Genomic DNA, 16,259 nt, shown 5'->3' on the forward strand with positions numbered 1-16,259 from the left:
GTCTGCCTCTCCTCACCTTCCCACCTAACCAGGCTCAGCGCCTTAAGGTCAGGGAGACTGATTTATTTATTTTTCTTGTTCCCACAACCTAAAAGAATGGTCCTTACTAGGTGCTCAGTACAAAATAATTTCTTTAATAAATATGCACAATGATAGTTCTGAGGCCCTGTGAGATTTAAAATACCTATGGAATTATCAAAGAATTGGTGTACTCATCAGATTTAGTGTTTGGATATAAGATTATGGACCCTAGATTCCCTTTATTAGTAATCAATCCTGTTCTAGCCTTTTCCTTTCCATATTCTAAGTGTTGAGCCTCTTAAGCTGCCTCTTTTTCTCTTGGCTTTAACTAATAGAATTACAGTGCTTAGCCTTGAAACTATAGGTCCCTTTAACTGCTGGTGGAAAAAAAATTCAGCAAGATGAGAAGATGAAAATGTTCTCTCTTCTGCACCTAAGGGTTTCTGGTTTGAGAGTTGGTAGGTTAGAGTTTGATTTGATTGGGGGGAAACGTGTTTTCTTTGTGATAACTGAGGCTTCCTAGAGTGACTATCCCCACACTGTTGGGACCCAAGGAACATTGGGAGAGGCCCCAAGAAGTGAAACCCCTGATCTGCAAAGGTTCCATTCCTCAGGGGTTAGCTCATTCTCTGCCATTCTCTCAATAATTACTGGAAATGACTCCTTCATCAAAATTACTGATTAGCAAAATCACCTCTTCCCCCAACAAGCTGATGCCGAACAACCCGTCTCTTCACTCAGGATGAGCAGGTGTTCATTCGTGTGTTGTTATTGTTATCATTTAGTTTCTTCAGAAGGTTGATATCTAGATGGACCTTGATCTCGCATCCCTTGACACCTGCTTTGCTGACATTTCTGTAGGTAATTCAGGTATCGTGCCTGCATGAATTGCTTTGACTCTTAGCTGCCCTCTCTTGGCTTTTCCGTTGTCTCAGATGAGTAACCTGGTGGCCTCCCAGATCATGAATTATGCGGATGTCAGCTCCCGAGCCAACGCAATTGAGAAGTGGGTGGCCGTGGCGGACATCTGCCGGTGCCTGCACAACTACAACGGCGTGCTGGAGATCACCTCAGCCTTAAACAGAAGTGCCATCTACCGGCTGAAGAAAACCTGGGCCAAGGTGTCCAAGCAGGTGAGCATCAGCGGGCGACACCTCCCGCTGCCGCGAGGAGGAGACGACACTGGGAGATCAGAGCCAAGATAAATATTACTGATTAGGAAATAATTAGCTGAAAGGAGCAGCTCTGTTGCCAAAGAAAGGTGCCAACATGGGTAATTACTGTGCTCTTACCACTTAATTGATTCCGCTCATATACGTTTCTAAATGGTTAATTTAGAAAAGAAAATGCAAACCAAAATATTCATTATAACATATCTGGGGACAACTTCAGACAATGTGGTTGACAGTCAGGAGCTGTTCCCTGAATTATTTAGGGAGGGCGCATTGATTCCAAGTGGGCACAGTGATGTCCGTGGATCCATTCTTTCTCCCTCAAAGTAAAGGTACAAATGCCTTAGGGCCAAAGACCAGGGACAGAGGGCCTCCATGTTCACCTCTTCTTTGTCATTCAGGTAGTCAAGTTTGGGCATAATGACTTGAATGTGAAGAAATATAACTTTCTTAATTTTCTTTTAATTGGACTTAGCTTGTTCACGCTTATTTTTTCCTTCAGATAATTTCAAGATTCAAGTGACATCACCATTTTCCCCCTGCTCTTCCTCCTGTTCTTCCCCCTGAGTGTCAGTGGGTGTTAGGGAGGGCTTTTCCAGGCTTGTGGAAGGCTGTGTGCACCCACTGGCCTCCTGCTGTAGTCTTTGGCAGTTTAGTCATTGGGTACAAGCCACTGTGAGTTGACTGTGCCTTGTGTTCAAATGGTCATCCTACCCTGCCAGGAACATGGCATGGTTATTGCACGCAGGGAGCTTGGCTGACCTCACCTCCCCTTCATCTCTCACTGGCTCCGCTGATTCTCTGAGATAGGGTGCGTATTACCTCTACTACAGGCTGTGGTGCCCCTTGCTGATCCCTAGTGGGCAGGCTAATTCTTCATTACTAGATAACTCACTTGACCCTCTCAAAGGGTGTTGGGGGAATTTTCTAGGCTCCTCCATGTCCCATGGGCGCCAGAGGCTAGGAGTGTTTATGCCAGGCCCTCTCTACATATCCTTCTTTCACAGACCACTGTGCCTGCCTTGTTGTGACCACCCAAAGTAGGTGAAGGGTGTCTTCAGGGTGCCCACCTCCAGGGTTTCAGGCAGGAAGGATAGCATATATTCTGCTGACATTTCCTCAAAGCTGTCTGGTTTCTGTTGCCCCTTCTGAGGGTTTAAGCCCCTCTCAGAGACATTGCTTCTTACTCTATTCTATTTTCTTTGCTCTCTCCAAGCCTTTTAAATTCCTCCCTATGTAGCAAGAAACCAAGCCTAAGTCATATCTTTTATCCCCTCCCCCCATTCCTTAGTAAAAATGGAACGCTCTAAGAATCCCAAGTTTGGCCCCTAGAACTGGCAAACTCTTCTGTGAATAAAGCCTGGACCTTGCAAATTAAAGCCACAGCTTTTATAAAAACTGTTTTTAAAAAACTTTTAATGTTGAGATCATTGTAGGTCCATATGCAATTATAAGAAATAATAGAAATCCCTTCCACCCTATACCCAGTGTCCCCCTGTGGTAACATCTCACATAACTACAGGCAATATCACAACCACAAAATTAACCATTGGTACCATCCACCAATCTTATACAGACTTCATTACTTTTACATGTATTCATTTGTGTGTATACGTGTGTGTGTGTGTGTGTGTGTGTGTGTGTTTAGTGTGCTTTTATTACAGGGATAGATGCATGTAATCACCACCAGAGTGAAGATACAGAACAGTTCTATCACTAGGATCCCTCCTGCCACCCTTTTATAGCGCCAGCCACCTTCCCCCCTCTCCCTCCCTAACTCCTGGCAACCACAGATCTGTTTTCCATCTCTGTAATTTTGTCATTTCAAGAATGTTGTATAAATGGAATCATGCAGTATATGACATTTTGAGATTGCCTTTTTTTAAACTCAGAATAATTCCTTTGAAATCCATTAAAGTTGTTACATGTATCAATTCTTAGTTCCTTTTTATTGCTGAACGGTACCTCCTGGTGTAGATATATGACGTTTCGTTTAAGCATTCACCCCTTGAAGGACATCTGGGTTGTTTTCAGTTTCAGCTATTACAAATAAAGCTGCTATGAACATTCATGAATATGTTTTATGTGACTATAAGTTTTCATTTCTCTGGGATAAATGCCTAAGAGTGCGATTGCTGGGTCATATGGTAATTGTGTATTTAGTTTTATAAGAAACTGCCACTCTTTTCTAGAGAAGCTGTACCATTTTACATTCCTATCAGGAGTGTATGAGTAAACCAGTTTCTCCACATTCTTGTCAGCATTTGGTGTTATCACTATTTTTAATTTTAGCCATTTTGAAATCTCACCATTGTTTTAATTTGCACTTGCTAATGGCTAATAATGTTAAACATCTTTTCATGTGCTTGTTTGCATCTGTATATCCTCTTCAGCAAAATGCCTACTCATGTCTTCAGCTCATTTTTTAATTAGATTGTTTGGTTTTTTTACCTTTGTGATTTGAGAGTTCTTTCTATATTCCTCCACTTTATTCTTCTCTTTCAAAATTATTTTAGCTACCTTAGGTGCTGTGACTTCCATATAAATTTTAGGATAAAAACTCTGTCTTAAAAGCTTTACTGAGATTTCCATTGAAATTCCATTAAACCAGTCAATTTAGGGAGAATTGACATCTTTACTACACTGAGTCTTCCAGTCCATAAACACAGTATTTCTCACAATTTCTTTAGGTTTTCTTTGATTTCTTAAATCAGCATTTTGAAATCTTCAACATACAAGTCCTGTATATGTTTTGTTAGATTTATGCCTAAATATTTCGTTTTCTTTGGAGATATTTAAACGTTCTTGTGGTTTTAATTTTGGTTTCCACACATTCATTGTTAGTACATACAAATGTAATTGATTTTTTTGTGTTGGTCTTGTATCCGTAACCTTGCTGAACTCACTTATTAGTCCTAGGAGCTTTTTTGTAGATTCCTTGGAATTTTCTACATAGACAATTATGTCACTTGTAAATAGGAACAATCTTATTTCTTTCTTTCCAATTTATATGCCTTTTATTTCCTTTTCTTGCCTTGTTGCTCTGGCTAGACTTTCCAATGCTATGTTGAATGAGATAGTAAGAGAGGACATTTTTACCTTGCTCTTGATCTTGGGGGGAAAGCTTTCAGCTTTTCACCATTAAGGATGGTGTTAGCTGCAGGCTTTTTGTAAATGCTTTTCATAAAATTGAGGAAGCTACTTTCTTTTCCCTAGTTTTTGAGAGATTTTATGATGAATGGGTATTGGAATAGTATTTTTATTTTATTTATTTTAATTTTTTAATTTAAAAAAATTTTTTAACATCTTTATTAGAGTATAATTGCTTTACAATGTTGTGTTAGTTTCTGCTGTATAACAAAGTGAATCAGCTATACATAAACATATATCTCCATATCTCCTCCCTCCTAAGTCTCCCTTCCACCCTCCGTATCCCACCCTCTGGGTGGTCACAAAGCACCGAGCTGATCTCCCTGTGCTATGTGGCTGCTTCCCACTATCTATCTATTTTACATTTGGTAGTGTATATATGTCCATGCCACCCTCTCACTTTGTCCCAGCTTACCCTTCCCCCTCCCCATGTCCTCAAGTCCATTCTCTACGTCTGCGTCTTTATGGAATAGTATTTTTAAAGTGGGCTTCAAACAGCTATATCAGAATCTAAAAGCTGGACACTGACCCCTTGGCCATGGCTGGGTTTTGCCTTCCTCTAAGGCAGTGGTGGCCTCAGCCATTAGGCACTGGATACAAAGAGCATATTATCCTGTCACACACATGTCACATTTCATCAGAGTCGATATTGGTCAGTCCATAGCCAAGCAACAGAATACGTGCTTTGATGACTTGGAAATTAACAGTCGAAAAGATTCATCATGAAAACTCCCTGACACAAGACCTCTCCTTTAAGATTCGCTATTCAACATGTGCTTTTCAGTTCTTTAAGTTCCTAAGTTTCTTGTGCATTACAGTTTTTCTTTTCTACACATTTTCTCTCTTTTTGGCTCAATGATTAGTGTAGTCACTTTTCTTCTCCACGTGTTCTCCCTCCTTTGTTTAAACATTAAATTTAAATATAATGCCCCCCTCTATACTTTGAAAGTCATATCACATCACAGTAGTCTGGCAAAGGTATCAGTAACTGCCACTGTAGAAGAGAACTGAGCATCTTTTGGTAACTTACCACCTTACCAAACCATAGGAATATTTTCATGACATACTAAGTTATTTGTTTCTTTCTAGACAAAAGCTCTAATGGACAAGCTTCAGAAGACTATTTCATCTGAAGGAAGATTTAAAAATCTCAGAGAAACCCTTAAAAAGTATGTCTATCTTAATTATTAAATTATTCATAATTCAGAAATATGTTTATATAATTTTTATAGTGTACAAATAGTCACTTACCTCCTACTTTGGTTTGAAAAGAAAAACAAATGGGAACAACTCCCATCATATAGGTGTTTTTCTGATTTCCCTTTTCATTTGGAATACTGTGGATACAGTAAGTAAATAGCTTATAGATATACTCATGGTATGCAGAGCTTTCCAAATAAGAAGAAAATATCACCATAGTAAATCAAACCACATAAAGAGTAAATCAAACTCTTTTACTATAAAGAGTTTCTTGACTTGGTATTTCTTAAACACAGTGATCTCCTGTGATTTTTTTTTTTTAATTTTTTTAAAAATTATTTATTTATTTATTTTTATTTATGGCTGTGTTGGGTCTTCGTTTCTGCGCGAGGGCTTCCTCCAGTCGTGGCAAGCGGGGGCCACTCCTCATCGCGGTGCGCGGGCCTCTCACTATCGCGGCCTCTCCTGTTGCAGAGTACAGGCTCCAGACGCGCAGGCTCAGTAATTGTGGCTCACGGGCCTAGTTGCTCCGCGGCATGTGGGATCTTCCCAGACCAGGGCTCGAACCGGTGTCCCCTGCATTGGCAGGCAGACTCTCAACCACTGCGCCACCAGGGAAGCCCTCCTGTGATTTTTTTATTTAAATATTCCAGTGCCTATTGATTATTATTATGTATTTTTGACCTTTTATTGCTGGATCATTCTCTCTTTCTACAGACACGCACACACACACACACACACGCACGCGCGCACAGAGATAGAGAGAGAGAGAGAATAAAATGTATTCTCCTGAAACTTGTTTTCTTATCATCTACTGCACATACTTGCCTTACTCTGGAAAATATTGTCCTGTGATGCCATGAGAGAAAGAAAGACTCATAGTAACAACAATGACAACAGTCGTACAAGAACTATTCACTGAATACTTGCTAAATGACAGACTCTATGTGAAGTGCTTGATGTGTCTAATTTAAGCCTCACAGCAAACTAAAGAGATAAGTTTTATTGTCTCCATTTTACAGACGAGAAAACTGCGGTTCAGAGAGTTTGCCCTGCATCACTTAGTAAGTGGTCAAGCAGGGACTCAAACCCAGTTCACTCTGGATCAAAAGGCCATATTCTCAGCCTCTAGACTCCTTGAGAAAAACAAGTTCATCCCCCTTCCAAACAGCAAAGGTCTCACTTTAGCATGTAGTTGTGATATTAATTAAGTCTATACCTTCTAAAACATTTAAATACTAACTAAAACAGAAAACAAGTTTTACAAGCTCTAATTACATTGATTTTTTTTTCCACCCACTTCTTTAAGGTTGAATGTTTGCACGTTAATGAGGTGAGGGCATGGGGTTTTCCTACATGCTTTTACTCCTCAGAGAAGTGTGGCCAATGCAGATAAATACTGCAAGCAAGTCTCGCTAGCAAACGTTTGTATTTGTCTGTAAGACATCCTGTTGTTTGAAATACCATTGTCTCAAACACATAGTAAAGCATGGGCGGTAATTTTGTATCATATTCTATTGTGAGGCATATTTAAAACTCTGCATATAGTAAGTGTGCTTCTGAAAATGGAATTAAAAGACTTTATTCTTCAGGGTGGGAGCAGCACATTTGCTTCCTATTTATTTTAAATGGGGAGGTAAGTGGACACTGGTGGGAATGAGCATGACAACAGTACCTCTTGGTCTTGCAGCTGTAACCCCCCTGCTGTTCCTTATCTGGGGATGTACCTGACAGACCTGGCATTTATTGAAGAAGGAACACCAAACTTTACTGAGGAAGGCCTCGTCAATTTCTCCAAGATGAGAATGGTAGGTAAGAATTTCATACAATCAGGCTGTCTCAGTGACATCAGTGGCTTATAGAGAAGAGGCGACGTCATGGAAGTTCACTTCTTTTTACGCTCGAGGTGGAAGAGGTGGTGGACACTGGTGGTGGACACCTGATGTTGGCTGATTCAGGAGATTTTCGCAGGCCCATTTCAGCTTGCAGTCTGGACAAAGAGGGTAGGGGAAAAAAGCTCCAGGGATGACTTTCTAGGACTGACCAGTGATAGACAGATGCTGAGGCTTCTTGCTGGACAGCTGGGTTCTAAGCACCAAGTTAGAAGCAAGGAGCCCATGGACACTAGCACCCAGGGCTTGCCACTCCTGAACCTGAGGCCACCCCGTGACAGCTGTTTCCCTGATGGTGAATTCAGTATTTCCTTGCTGTTAACATTTTGTGTGGCTCATTAAAGGGCAAGAAAGCCCTGGGGCCTGGAGCGTGATAGGACAGGGCTCCAGATACCTCACTGGAGGAAGGGACTGACTACTCTGGGATGGGCTCCCAGAAGAATGTGCTGCAGCACAGGGCAGTACTTAGGCTTTGCTTTTGTTGTTTCTCTGTCAGATATCACACATCATCAGAGAGATACGCCAGTTCCAGCAGACTTCCTATCGAATAGACCATCAGCCAAAGGTAATATTGTGTGGTTGTAAGAGAATTTAATGAAGAAAAAAGTGGAAATTAATTAATTGGAAACAGCAGTAGAGTAGATCAATAATACCAAAAGCTGACTCAAAGAAAAGACCAATAAAACAGACAAACCTTTGGTAACTCTGAGTAAGAAAAACAAGAAAGAAAGCAAAAAGAATATCAATTCATCATCAAATTCTATCTATTTTACATCCTGTATTTCTTGTGAAGCTGGAACCACCCCTACCACCACCACCCCTGGTCCAAACTACCAATATCTGTTACCTGGTCTACAGAATGCAAATCCATTCTACAAATTTACAGCCAGATAGAACTCTCTGAAACACACAGTGGAAGTTGTTTGCTTTATTGGCTTCCCTTTGCTCTTAGGATAAGGAAAGAAAAAAATCTTGATATGTCCAAAAAGTCTTGCATTGTGTGGTCCCTACTCATCTTTCAAGATTCATCTCACGTCTTATACCCCCTTCCTTTCTCCATCCCAAACACAACTGGTCTTTATTACCTCTTTCTTTCTTCTTTCTTTACTTTTGTTCCTTCCTTCCTCCCTCCCTCCATCCCTCCCTCCCTTCCTTCCTTCTTTTCTTTTCATTTTTTAATAGACGTTATTTTTTAGAATCATTTTAGCTTTACAGACAAATTGAGAAGGTAAGACAGAAGATTCTCATATAACTCACAGCCAATTATCCCTATTAGTTCATGGAACCTGACATACTTATTATGAAACTCATAAGGAAGCTTTAATAGGCCCCAAAAAAATAAGGACTTTTTGAAAAATAAGAAGAGTAAGGGAGAGCCTTCCCTACCAGATACAGACACTGAAACTGTAGTGAATAAAACAGGACTATATTGGCACAGGAATACAAACTCAATGGAGCAGGATAAAGTCCAGATGCAGATTTTGTCTATATGAAAATCTAATATGGGATAAAGGAGACGTTTAAAGAAAGCACCAGAAAGAAACTGACCATTGTGTAAATGGAATAGGAATTTTGGCTATCTTATACCATTCACAAAAATAAATTCCAGATGAATTCACTACTTAAATATAAAAAGAAATATTAAATTATTTAAATAAAATATAGGATAAAATTTCATGACCTTTGGGTTTGAAAGACCCTAAACACAGAATGCAAAATCTGTAAAAGACAAGCTTGATAAAGTTTGCTGAATCAAAATCTAAAACTTCTATATGACAAAGGGCAATTGTTTAAAAAGTCAAAATACAAGCAGTAGACTAGGAGACAATATTTGTAACATGTAAAACAAAGAGACAGAGTAAAAGTGTTCCTATAAATCTATAAGAAAAGCATAAATAGCTCAATAGGAAAATTGACAAAGCTATAAGCAGGTAACTCACAGAAGAAGAAACAAATAAATATTTGGAAAATGTTCAACTTCATTAATAAGAAAAAATGCAAATTATGAAGCATCATTATCAGCTATCAGAAAGACAAATTTTTAAAATATTGATAACAGCAAACATTAGTTAGCGTATGGGATAACAGGTGCTTTTAGGTACTATAGGTACAACAATTTTGGAGGTCATTTTATGTTATCTTTTAAAATTAAAAATTGATATACCAAGTAACCGGAATTCTTATACACTGCTGGTGAGAGTAACACGGTACAACCTCTTTGGAAAACTGTGTCATTTGGAGGTTTCTTGAAATGTTAAATATGCATCTACCTTATGACCCAGGTATTTATCCAAGAGGGAAGTGAAAACATGCCCATTAAAAGTCTTGTATAAAATGTTTATAGCATTTCTTAATAATAGCCAAAAATTGGAAACAGCCCAGGTGTCCATAAATAGACGAATGGATAAACAAATTGTGGTACATCTATACAATGGACCCACTACTCAGCAGTGGAAGAGGACAAACCACTGAAACACACCACAATATAGATGAATCTCAAAACATTATGCTGAGTGAAAGAAGCCAGACACAAAAGAGTGCATACTGTGTGATTCCATTTGCGTGAAGTTCTAGAGCAGACAGAACATGTGGTGATAGAAATCTGAGCAGCGATTGCTTCTGGCAGCAGGTTAATTGGGAAGCTGCATGAGGGAACTTTCTGGGGTGATGGAGTTATTCTCTAGCATGCTATATATGTAAGTTACATGGGTGTTTACATTTGTCAAAACTAATCAAGCTATTAATTTTACTTATGTCTGTTATATCTCAGTAAAAATAAAGAAATATTTTCATGGAGCTACCCCATGTTCCAACATGTTCATTTTCATATCCTTTCCTTTCATTTCATTTCCAGTGTCTAGAGGACCATTCACATGTGAACACTAGGAAACATGCTAACAAGGACTTCACTGTAACTTTGTGTCATAGTGAAACATTGACAGCAACCAAACACCCATCAATATGAGATCATTAAAGAAACTCTGATATGTCACACTGTTAATGGTGCACAGCAGTTAGAGCTCTTTGTACTGACATGGGGAGATCTCCACGACTTCTAGTTTGACAAAAGCAGAATAAAATGTATCGTTTTGATACCATTTATAAGGGGAAAAAATGATTTCTGTAAGTGCATGGTAATGTCTAGAAAGACACAGAAAAATGTCTGGGAGAATACAAGCCAACTGATAACAGTGGCAATTCTTGAGGGCAGTGCCTGGGGGTGGGAGCTGACAGAGGACTAGAGATGTGTGATTTTTTTTCTTTTTTACAGTAAGAATATATTCATAATTTTTTTAGTTACCTAAAGTATTTCAATGCTTAGGAGAAAACGTTGAATTGTGTCGGGTTCCATCCAGAAAACGTACGTACTGGTGTTGTGAAAAAACTCAAAGTGGGGATTCCCCTTTTTTCTCCAGGTCACTCAGTACTTGCTTGACAAAGCCCTCATCATAGATGAAGATACACTGTATGAGCTGTCTCTAAAAATTGAACCTCGGCTCCCTGCTTGACGATCCAGCCTTGCCCCGAGTCCGTGGAATTTTCGTGGAAAGCAGAAGGGACAGAACTGTGCACGCCACGCCTCCCACAGTGCAGGGAGGACGGGGGTGATGGAGACGACGAAGCCAGTCTCCTTTGTCCCCCGAAGATGATGGAACCAAACGGGAATTCTGTCTCCAGCCAGGGAAGCCCAGTTGGTTGGAGTCGAAGACAGATGCTTCAGACTTGGGTGGGAAGGTGAAGAGATTGATATTTGGTAAAGCTGAGGGCACATTTGCATGAGGGAATATAAGATGGGAGGTGCTGGTAGCCATTTTAATGAAGCAGGTTAAGAAGGGGAATTTGAAACTCTGCTGCATGTTCTGTTAGAACTCGGGGACGAGGGTCCATGGAAAAGACTTGTGATGTTTCGCTGGTACTTTACTGGCCCGGTGCACCTCCCAGTCTTCTCCTAGGGTTTAACTGCTTCTGTTACATTTCCTTTGTTACAGGCTTCCAGAAGAGCCGAGGCTGCCTCTGTAGGGATGGGCCGACACATAAGCAATTTCAGTCCTCAGCATGTGCATGGTTCTCAGTGCATCATAAATATTTATATTGGAGGAATGGCATGTTCTGAAACTGCTCTTTCAGTCTTTAGGCAACAGGACAGGAAAGACAGGTTGAAAGTCAGGTGGATTTGTACGTAACATTTCCATAATTAAAAACTCAGTAGCTGTGCCCCTGAGGAGCCCAGCCAGTGGCTCTCTCGAGGTGGGGGACTGGGGGGCTTCTTCCTGAGGCTGTGGAGACCAGGAAGCCAATGCCCCTGGAGAGACAGGTGCAGGCTTTGCAAAATGATGCCCACGCACCTCACCGACAAAACTGTGGAATACGACAAAAGGCCACAAAGTGCTACAGGGAAGAGTGGGTTTCAATGCTAAGTGAAAAGATACACTTAAAAATCATCTCTGCACCTTGCTGTGCTTGTTTTCTTCCCCCCCCCCGCCGCCCCCCACCATTGGTATTGTGGGAATCTATTCTGATTTACACAAACCATTTTTAGCCTCACTATGAACGTTGATTGTATTTTTTTTTTTAAAGCTGTTTAGTGGGATTTTCTTTTTAAAACCCACCTTTCTGTGTGCTGTTGGTAGACGGTTCTTCCCCAGTCTTTAAATTTTGAGACATTTCTGAGTGAAAATATTGTAAGTATATGGGAAATGGACCCAACCACTCAACAGCCCTTGTGTCAGAAAACCAAATGCAGGGGTTAGTCCTCCTACCCTAGGCTGGGAAAGCAACCTTGCTTCTCCCAGGATTGTTGGTTGTTGAAGAAATAGGGCTATCTCATGTTTACCTCCCTCTTCTCTTCTCAGGGAGACCTCTGCTTTCAAAGAAGAGAAAAGATATAGAGTTATTGTTACCTGAGCCTATTGCATCTGGCAGGCATGAAGCATATTGATGCAGACAATGAAAAAAAATTGACCTGGCTGCTTTCTCTCTTTCTTTGCACTTTAATTATGTTGTTAGAGCTGACAGCTGACTAATAAATTCAACTTGCTGGCTCATAAGACCCAGGGAACTGATAATGTCCCACAGAGGTGGAGAATGTACATTTTTCCTGCATGGTAAGGGCCATGTCTGTACATAACTATGTAGTGAAATATCAAGTCAGTAAAAGAAAATACTTATAATATTTGAAGACCATTACAAAAATATTTTCAATAGCTCATATTAGCCAACAGGATAGCACTAAACCCAAGGAGGGTGACTTATGGATGCTTTATTTTTATTTTTTTTAAAAAAGTTGCTCGTTTTTTCTCTTTAATTTCAAATAAGAGGTTGATGCATCTTGATGCATGATAAGAAGCATGGGTTGTTTGGATCCTAACAATGCATAACTTACAATTTGTTTCTCAATGTTCAGAAACAGAGTTTGAACTAATATATGTCAGTTGCACCAAGCACCTCAAAGTCTTGCAAAAGAATATGAAAGTAAAGGTTAACTTTCTTGGTGCAAAAACATAGTTTTGAAGGTGAACTAAAACCAGGACAAATCAGTGAAAGGACCACACACATAGTAGTTTCAGGCAGAGCAACACGCAGAAAGGTTGATGCATCGGACTCTGCCCTTAGAGTCCCCAAAGTCTTCCAGAAGGGAGGGTGTGGTTCTGTGGGCACTGTCCCTGGAAGTTTGGACCCTTAATTCTCTGACCCAAATGTTCCAGAGGCAATGCAGCCATTCTTATTAGAGAAAAATAGGAACTAGAGGAATTTCCAAATACGTCTCCCCTTTTGGCATACAGGTTTTCCTCAACTAGTGACAAAGCTTTCAGGCCTATTTCCTGCAGGATGTTGGAAGCGCCCCCCAGTGGTCAACTTTGGGCACTGTCAGTAGTCTATGCTGACCTTTGCATTCTATTGAGAGTCACACACCCCTCCTTCTGCTTCGTAGTCTGAAGCCTTGCTGGAGCTGCAAGAGAGAGAACTCCACCTCCAAGGGAGTTGCTTTTGATGACCTGCACTATTTTGGGGCCAGCTGGGAGAGAAAGTGCATTTTTCAATTTGGTCACACTTAAAATCCCCAAGAGCAATTTGTGGTTTCTTTTTGATTGTTTAAAGCACCCATCCTCTTCTGCCTTGCAAGCTTTGTGTGACTGTTGGAGCGTGCACCCCTGGCTTTGTCTGCTTATATTCTATTATATGAGACCCATTTCTGTGACTAGATGGGAGGTCAGGCCCTAACAGCCAAGTAGGGAACACTTATATTCTTGCAAAATGAACCCAGAAAATCAGAAGTAAAATCCAGTTTCTTGCTTTCAGATGAATAGCCACATTTTGTACTGTCAATGAAATTATCTTGGGGATTTTAGGGGATGCCTTTGGTTATTAACTAAGACTTCCAGTTTTGCTACAGGGACAAATCTCTTACATAAGCCAATATATTATACAGATTCAGGCATGAAGTAGGATGTTGCCACTTTTCCTTAGTGTTTCTCTGAAGGAATTTAAGGAGGGAATTTTAAACAACTGTTGCAATATTTTCAACTGGCTTTCACACCAAGTCCCCATTACTGTTTGCTAAATTTCAGTACAGATACTGAATACCTTTGCAGAGAAAACTCCGTTATGTTCCAATTGGAGTGTGGGTGATGATGGACCCGCCCCTCTTTTTTTTTTTCTCACAGTGCTATAACAGACAAGACCGTGGGTCAGCAATGATTGGGCCACTTTTAAATTCTTAACTAAAAAGAGTAATGCAATAGAGGGGTTGTTCCTAATAAAATTAACTTTTATTTTAAAATAAAGGATTTTATTTAGCTTTTCAAAGTTTTATTTTATTCCCGCTGGATGGGAAAAAAAGAAAAAAAAAACCTTTCCCTTCACTTTATAAGATTTTTAAAAAACCAGCCTGTGAAGTTTATCATTTTTACTGCTGTTGAAATGGTATAAAAGATAACATATTATTTATGGCTAAAGGATAGAGCTAGGCTAATGTCCACAGTCAGAAGGAGTAAGTGAATAGGATTCATTTTCATTTCAGAAAGACAACAGATTGTAGCTTTAAATAATGACTTGATTACAGACACCACTGTGTGAATCCTGGTAATAAGACTTGAGTCAATGAAATCTAATCAGAGTGTCATTTCTCCATGTCTGTCAGTGACTTAACATTAAGGCAGGGCAGAGCTAAAGTAGAAAACAACCATTTTGTTGTAGGTATAAACACATGAATGATTCAGAAAATTATTCATCTTGGCTACCACACCACATGACGTGAATATTAGGGTTGATTTGATTGTACTTGATCTCACTTGCTCAAGAAAAATAAGAGTTCATCAATAAATGAGGTTGAACCACTGTCTTTGACACCACCGTTGATTTTTCCATGGAAAGGCAGTTGTGAAAGAGCCCTGGACTGGGCATTCTAGCCCTGAGTCCTAGGCTCAGGTCTACATCTAAAGCCTTAGGCCAGTGCTGAAACCTCTCTGAGCCTCAGTTTCTTCATCTGTGAAATGGAGTTAATAGTGATTCCTGTGCTGCCTACCTCACAGGGCTGTCATGAGGACAAAATGGATTAGACTGTAAACTGTAAAGTGCTGTCCAAATGTGAGGTAACTTGATTACCATCCTCATCTCTCTTTTGCAGAGGATTTAAGTGTATTTCTTTGTGATTTGTATGTGTGTGTGAGATGGACAAACCCACGTGTTACTTTGAGAAGTATATCGTTTGTGTCCAGTTGCTTTGCAAATCTACGGACATTTGTGACTCCGCCAGAGGGGTTTGTGCTGTGGCCTAACACTTGCCGGGTGAGGTGTGGGTTATGCCTGTATGCAAATTAAACTTTGCCTTTCTCGAATTCTCCAAAATCTCCTTAGTCTCTTCATTTGATTCTTTTAGCATTTTTCTCTCTTGTCTCTTTCATCACAATGGGCTCCTTCAGATATTCTTTTGTTATACTTCTGAAGTTTGGTGGGGGAAAAGGTTTAGAGGAAGCCATGCTGCAGGTACTAAAATATTAGAGAATTTGGAGGACCTCAAAAAAATATTAAGGGTCATCTAGTTCCACTGTCTCTCCAGGGCTTACGTCTTTCCTGTGCCATCGTCAGCCCAGGTTTGACCACCTCCAGGCACAGAACTCATTACTGTCCAAACAGCTCTGTTCACCTAATGGCAGCTCACAAACAGGCTGTGGAGAGAAAAGGTGCTGAGGTGGAGGCCTGGCCCAGCCGTCACCGGCTCCAACCCTGGATGAGCCCCCGAGCCATCTAGAATTACTGCAATAGTTACGTGGAATAATACATATGAAAATACTTAAACTTTTGTCAAGTAGATGAAGTTGTCCTAACATTTAGAGCTGAAGGAAACATGACACAGCTGTTGAGCACGAGAGAGAACTGAGGAAAGGAAGAATGTAGGTCCCTTCTGTCCCATTGGTTTCCTTTTCCATTTCTGAAATGAGCAATCAGCCTGGTGGGGATTCAGGAACCCAGGTTCCTTTCCTCTTGTTACTTGGTCATTCCCTATGGCATCGCCCTTGCCTACTGGTCAAATCTGGGTCCTGCTAAATCCAGGCTCCAGCTGGATTCGGGAACAGGAAAGAGAATAAGCCCACGACAGGAGATCTCCTTTAGAGCAAGTGAAAGGGCAGTTACACACTTCACTTCTGTTCCTGTCCCTATGGCAAGAGCCAGCCACATGGCCACCCTGGCCACTAGGTGTGGAAAGAGCCTCCACCCTTTGCAGGGAGTTGGCAATGATAAGAAAGGAGTACATGTCATATGACAGAGATCACATCTGAAGGATTTTCAGAAATCTGGAATTTCTGTTGAGTCACCTGTGGAG

At 40.5% G+C, this 16,259-nt stretch overlaps 1 protein-coding gene across 5 annotated transcripts in view; it reads left to right on the forward strand.

Moving 5' to 3' along the window:
• Positions 1-15,283, forward strand: part of RASGRF2 (Ras protein specific guanine nucleotide releasing factor 2) — a 230,134-nt gene extending 214,851 nt beyond the window's left edge. For all 5 annotated transcript variants that reach the window (XM_082375417.1, XM_082375418.1, XM_082375421.1 and 2 more), the window contains 5 exons: positions 957-1,154; positions 5,433-5,512; positions 7,234-7,351; positions 7,932-8,000; positions 10,852-15,283. In XM_082375417.1, coding sequence (XP_082231543.1) covers positions 957-1,154; positions 5,433-5,512; positions 7,234-7,351; positions 7,932-8,000; positions 10,852-10,944 — 558 coding nt within the window. In that variant the 3' untranslated portion in view covers positions 10,945-15,283. The remainder of the gene's footprint in view (positions 1-956; positions 1,155-5,432; positions 5,513-7,233; positions 7,352-7,931; positions 8,001-10,851) is intronic.
• Positions 15,284-16,259: the final 976 nt, after the last annotated feature.

This window comes from Balaenoptera borealis, assembly GCF_965194805.1.
Source record: "Balaenoptera borealis genome assembly, chromosome: 2".
NCBI classification, from domain to species: Eukaryota; Metazoa; Chordata; class Mammalia; order Artiodactyla; family Balaenopteridae; genus Balaenoptera; species Balaenoptera borealis.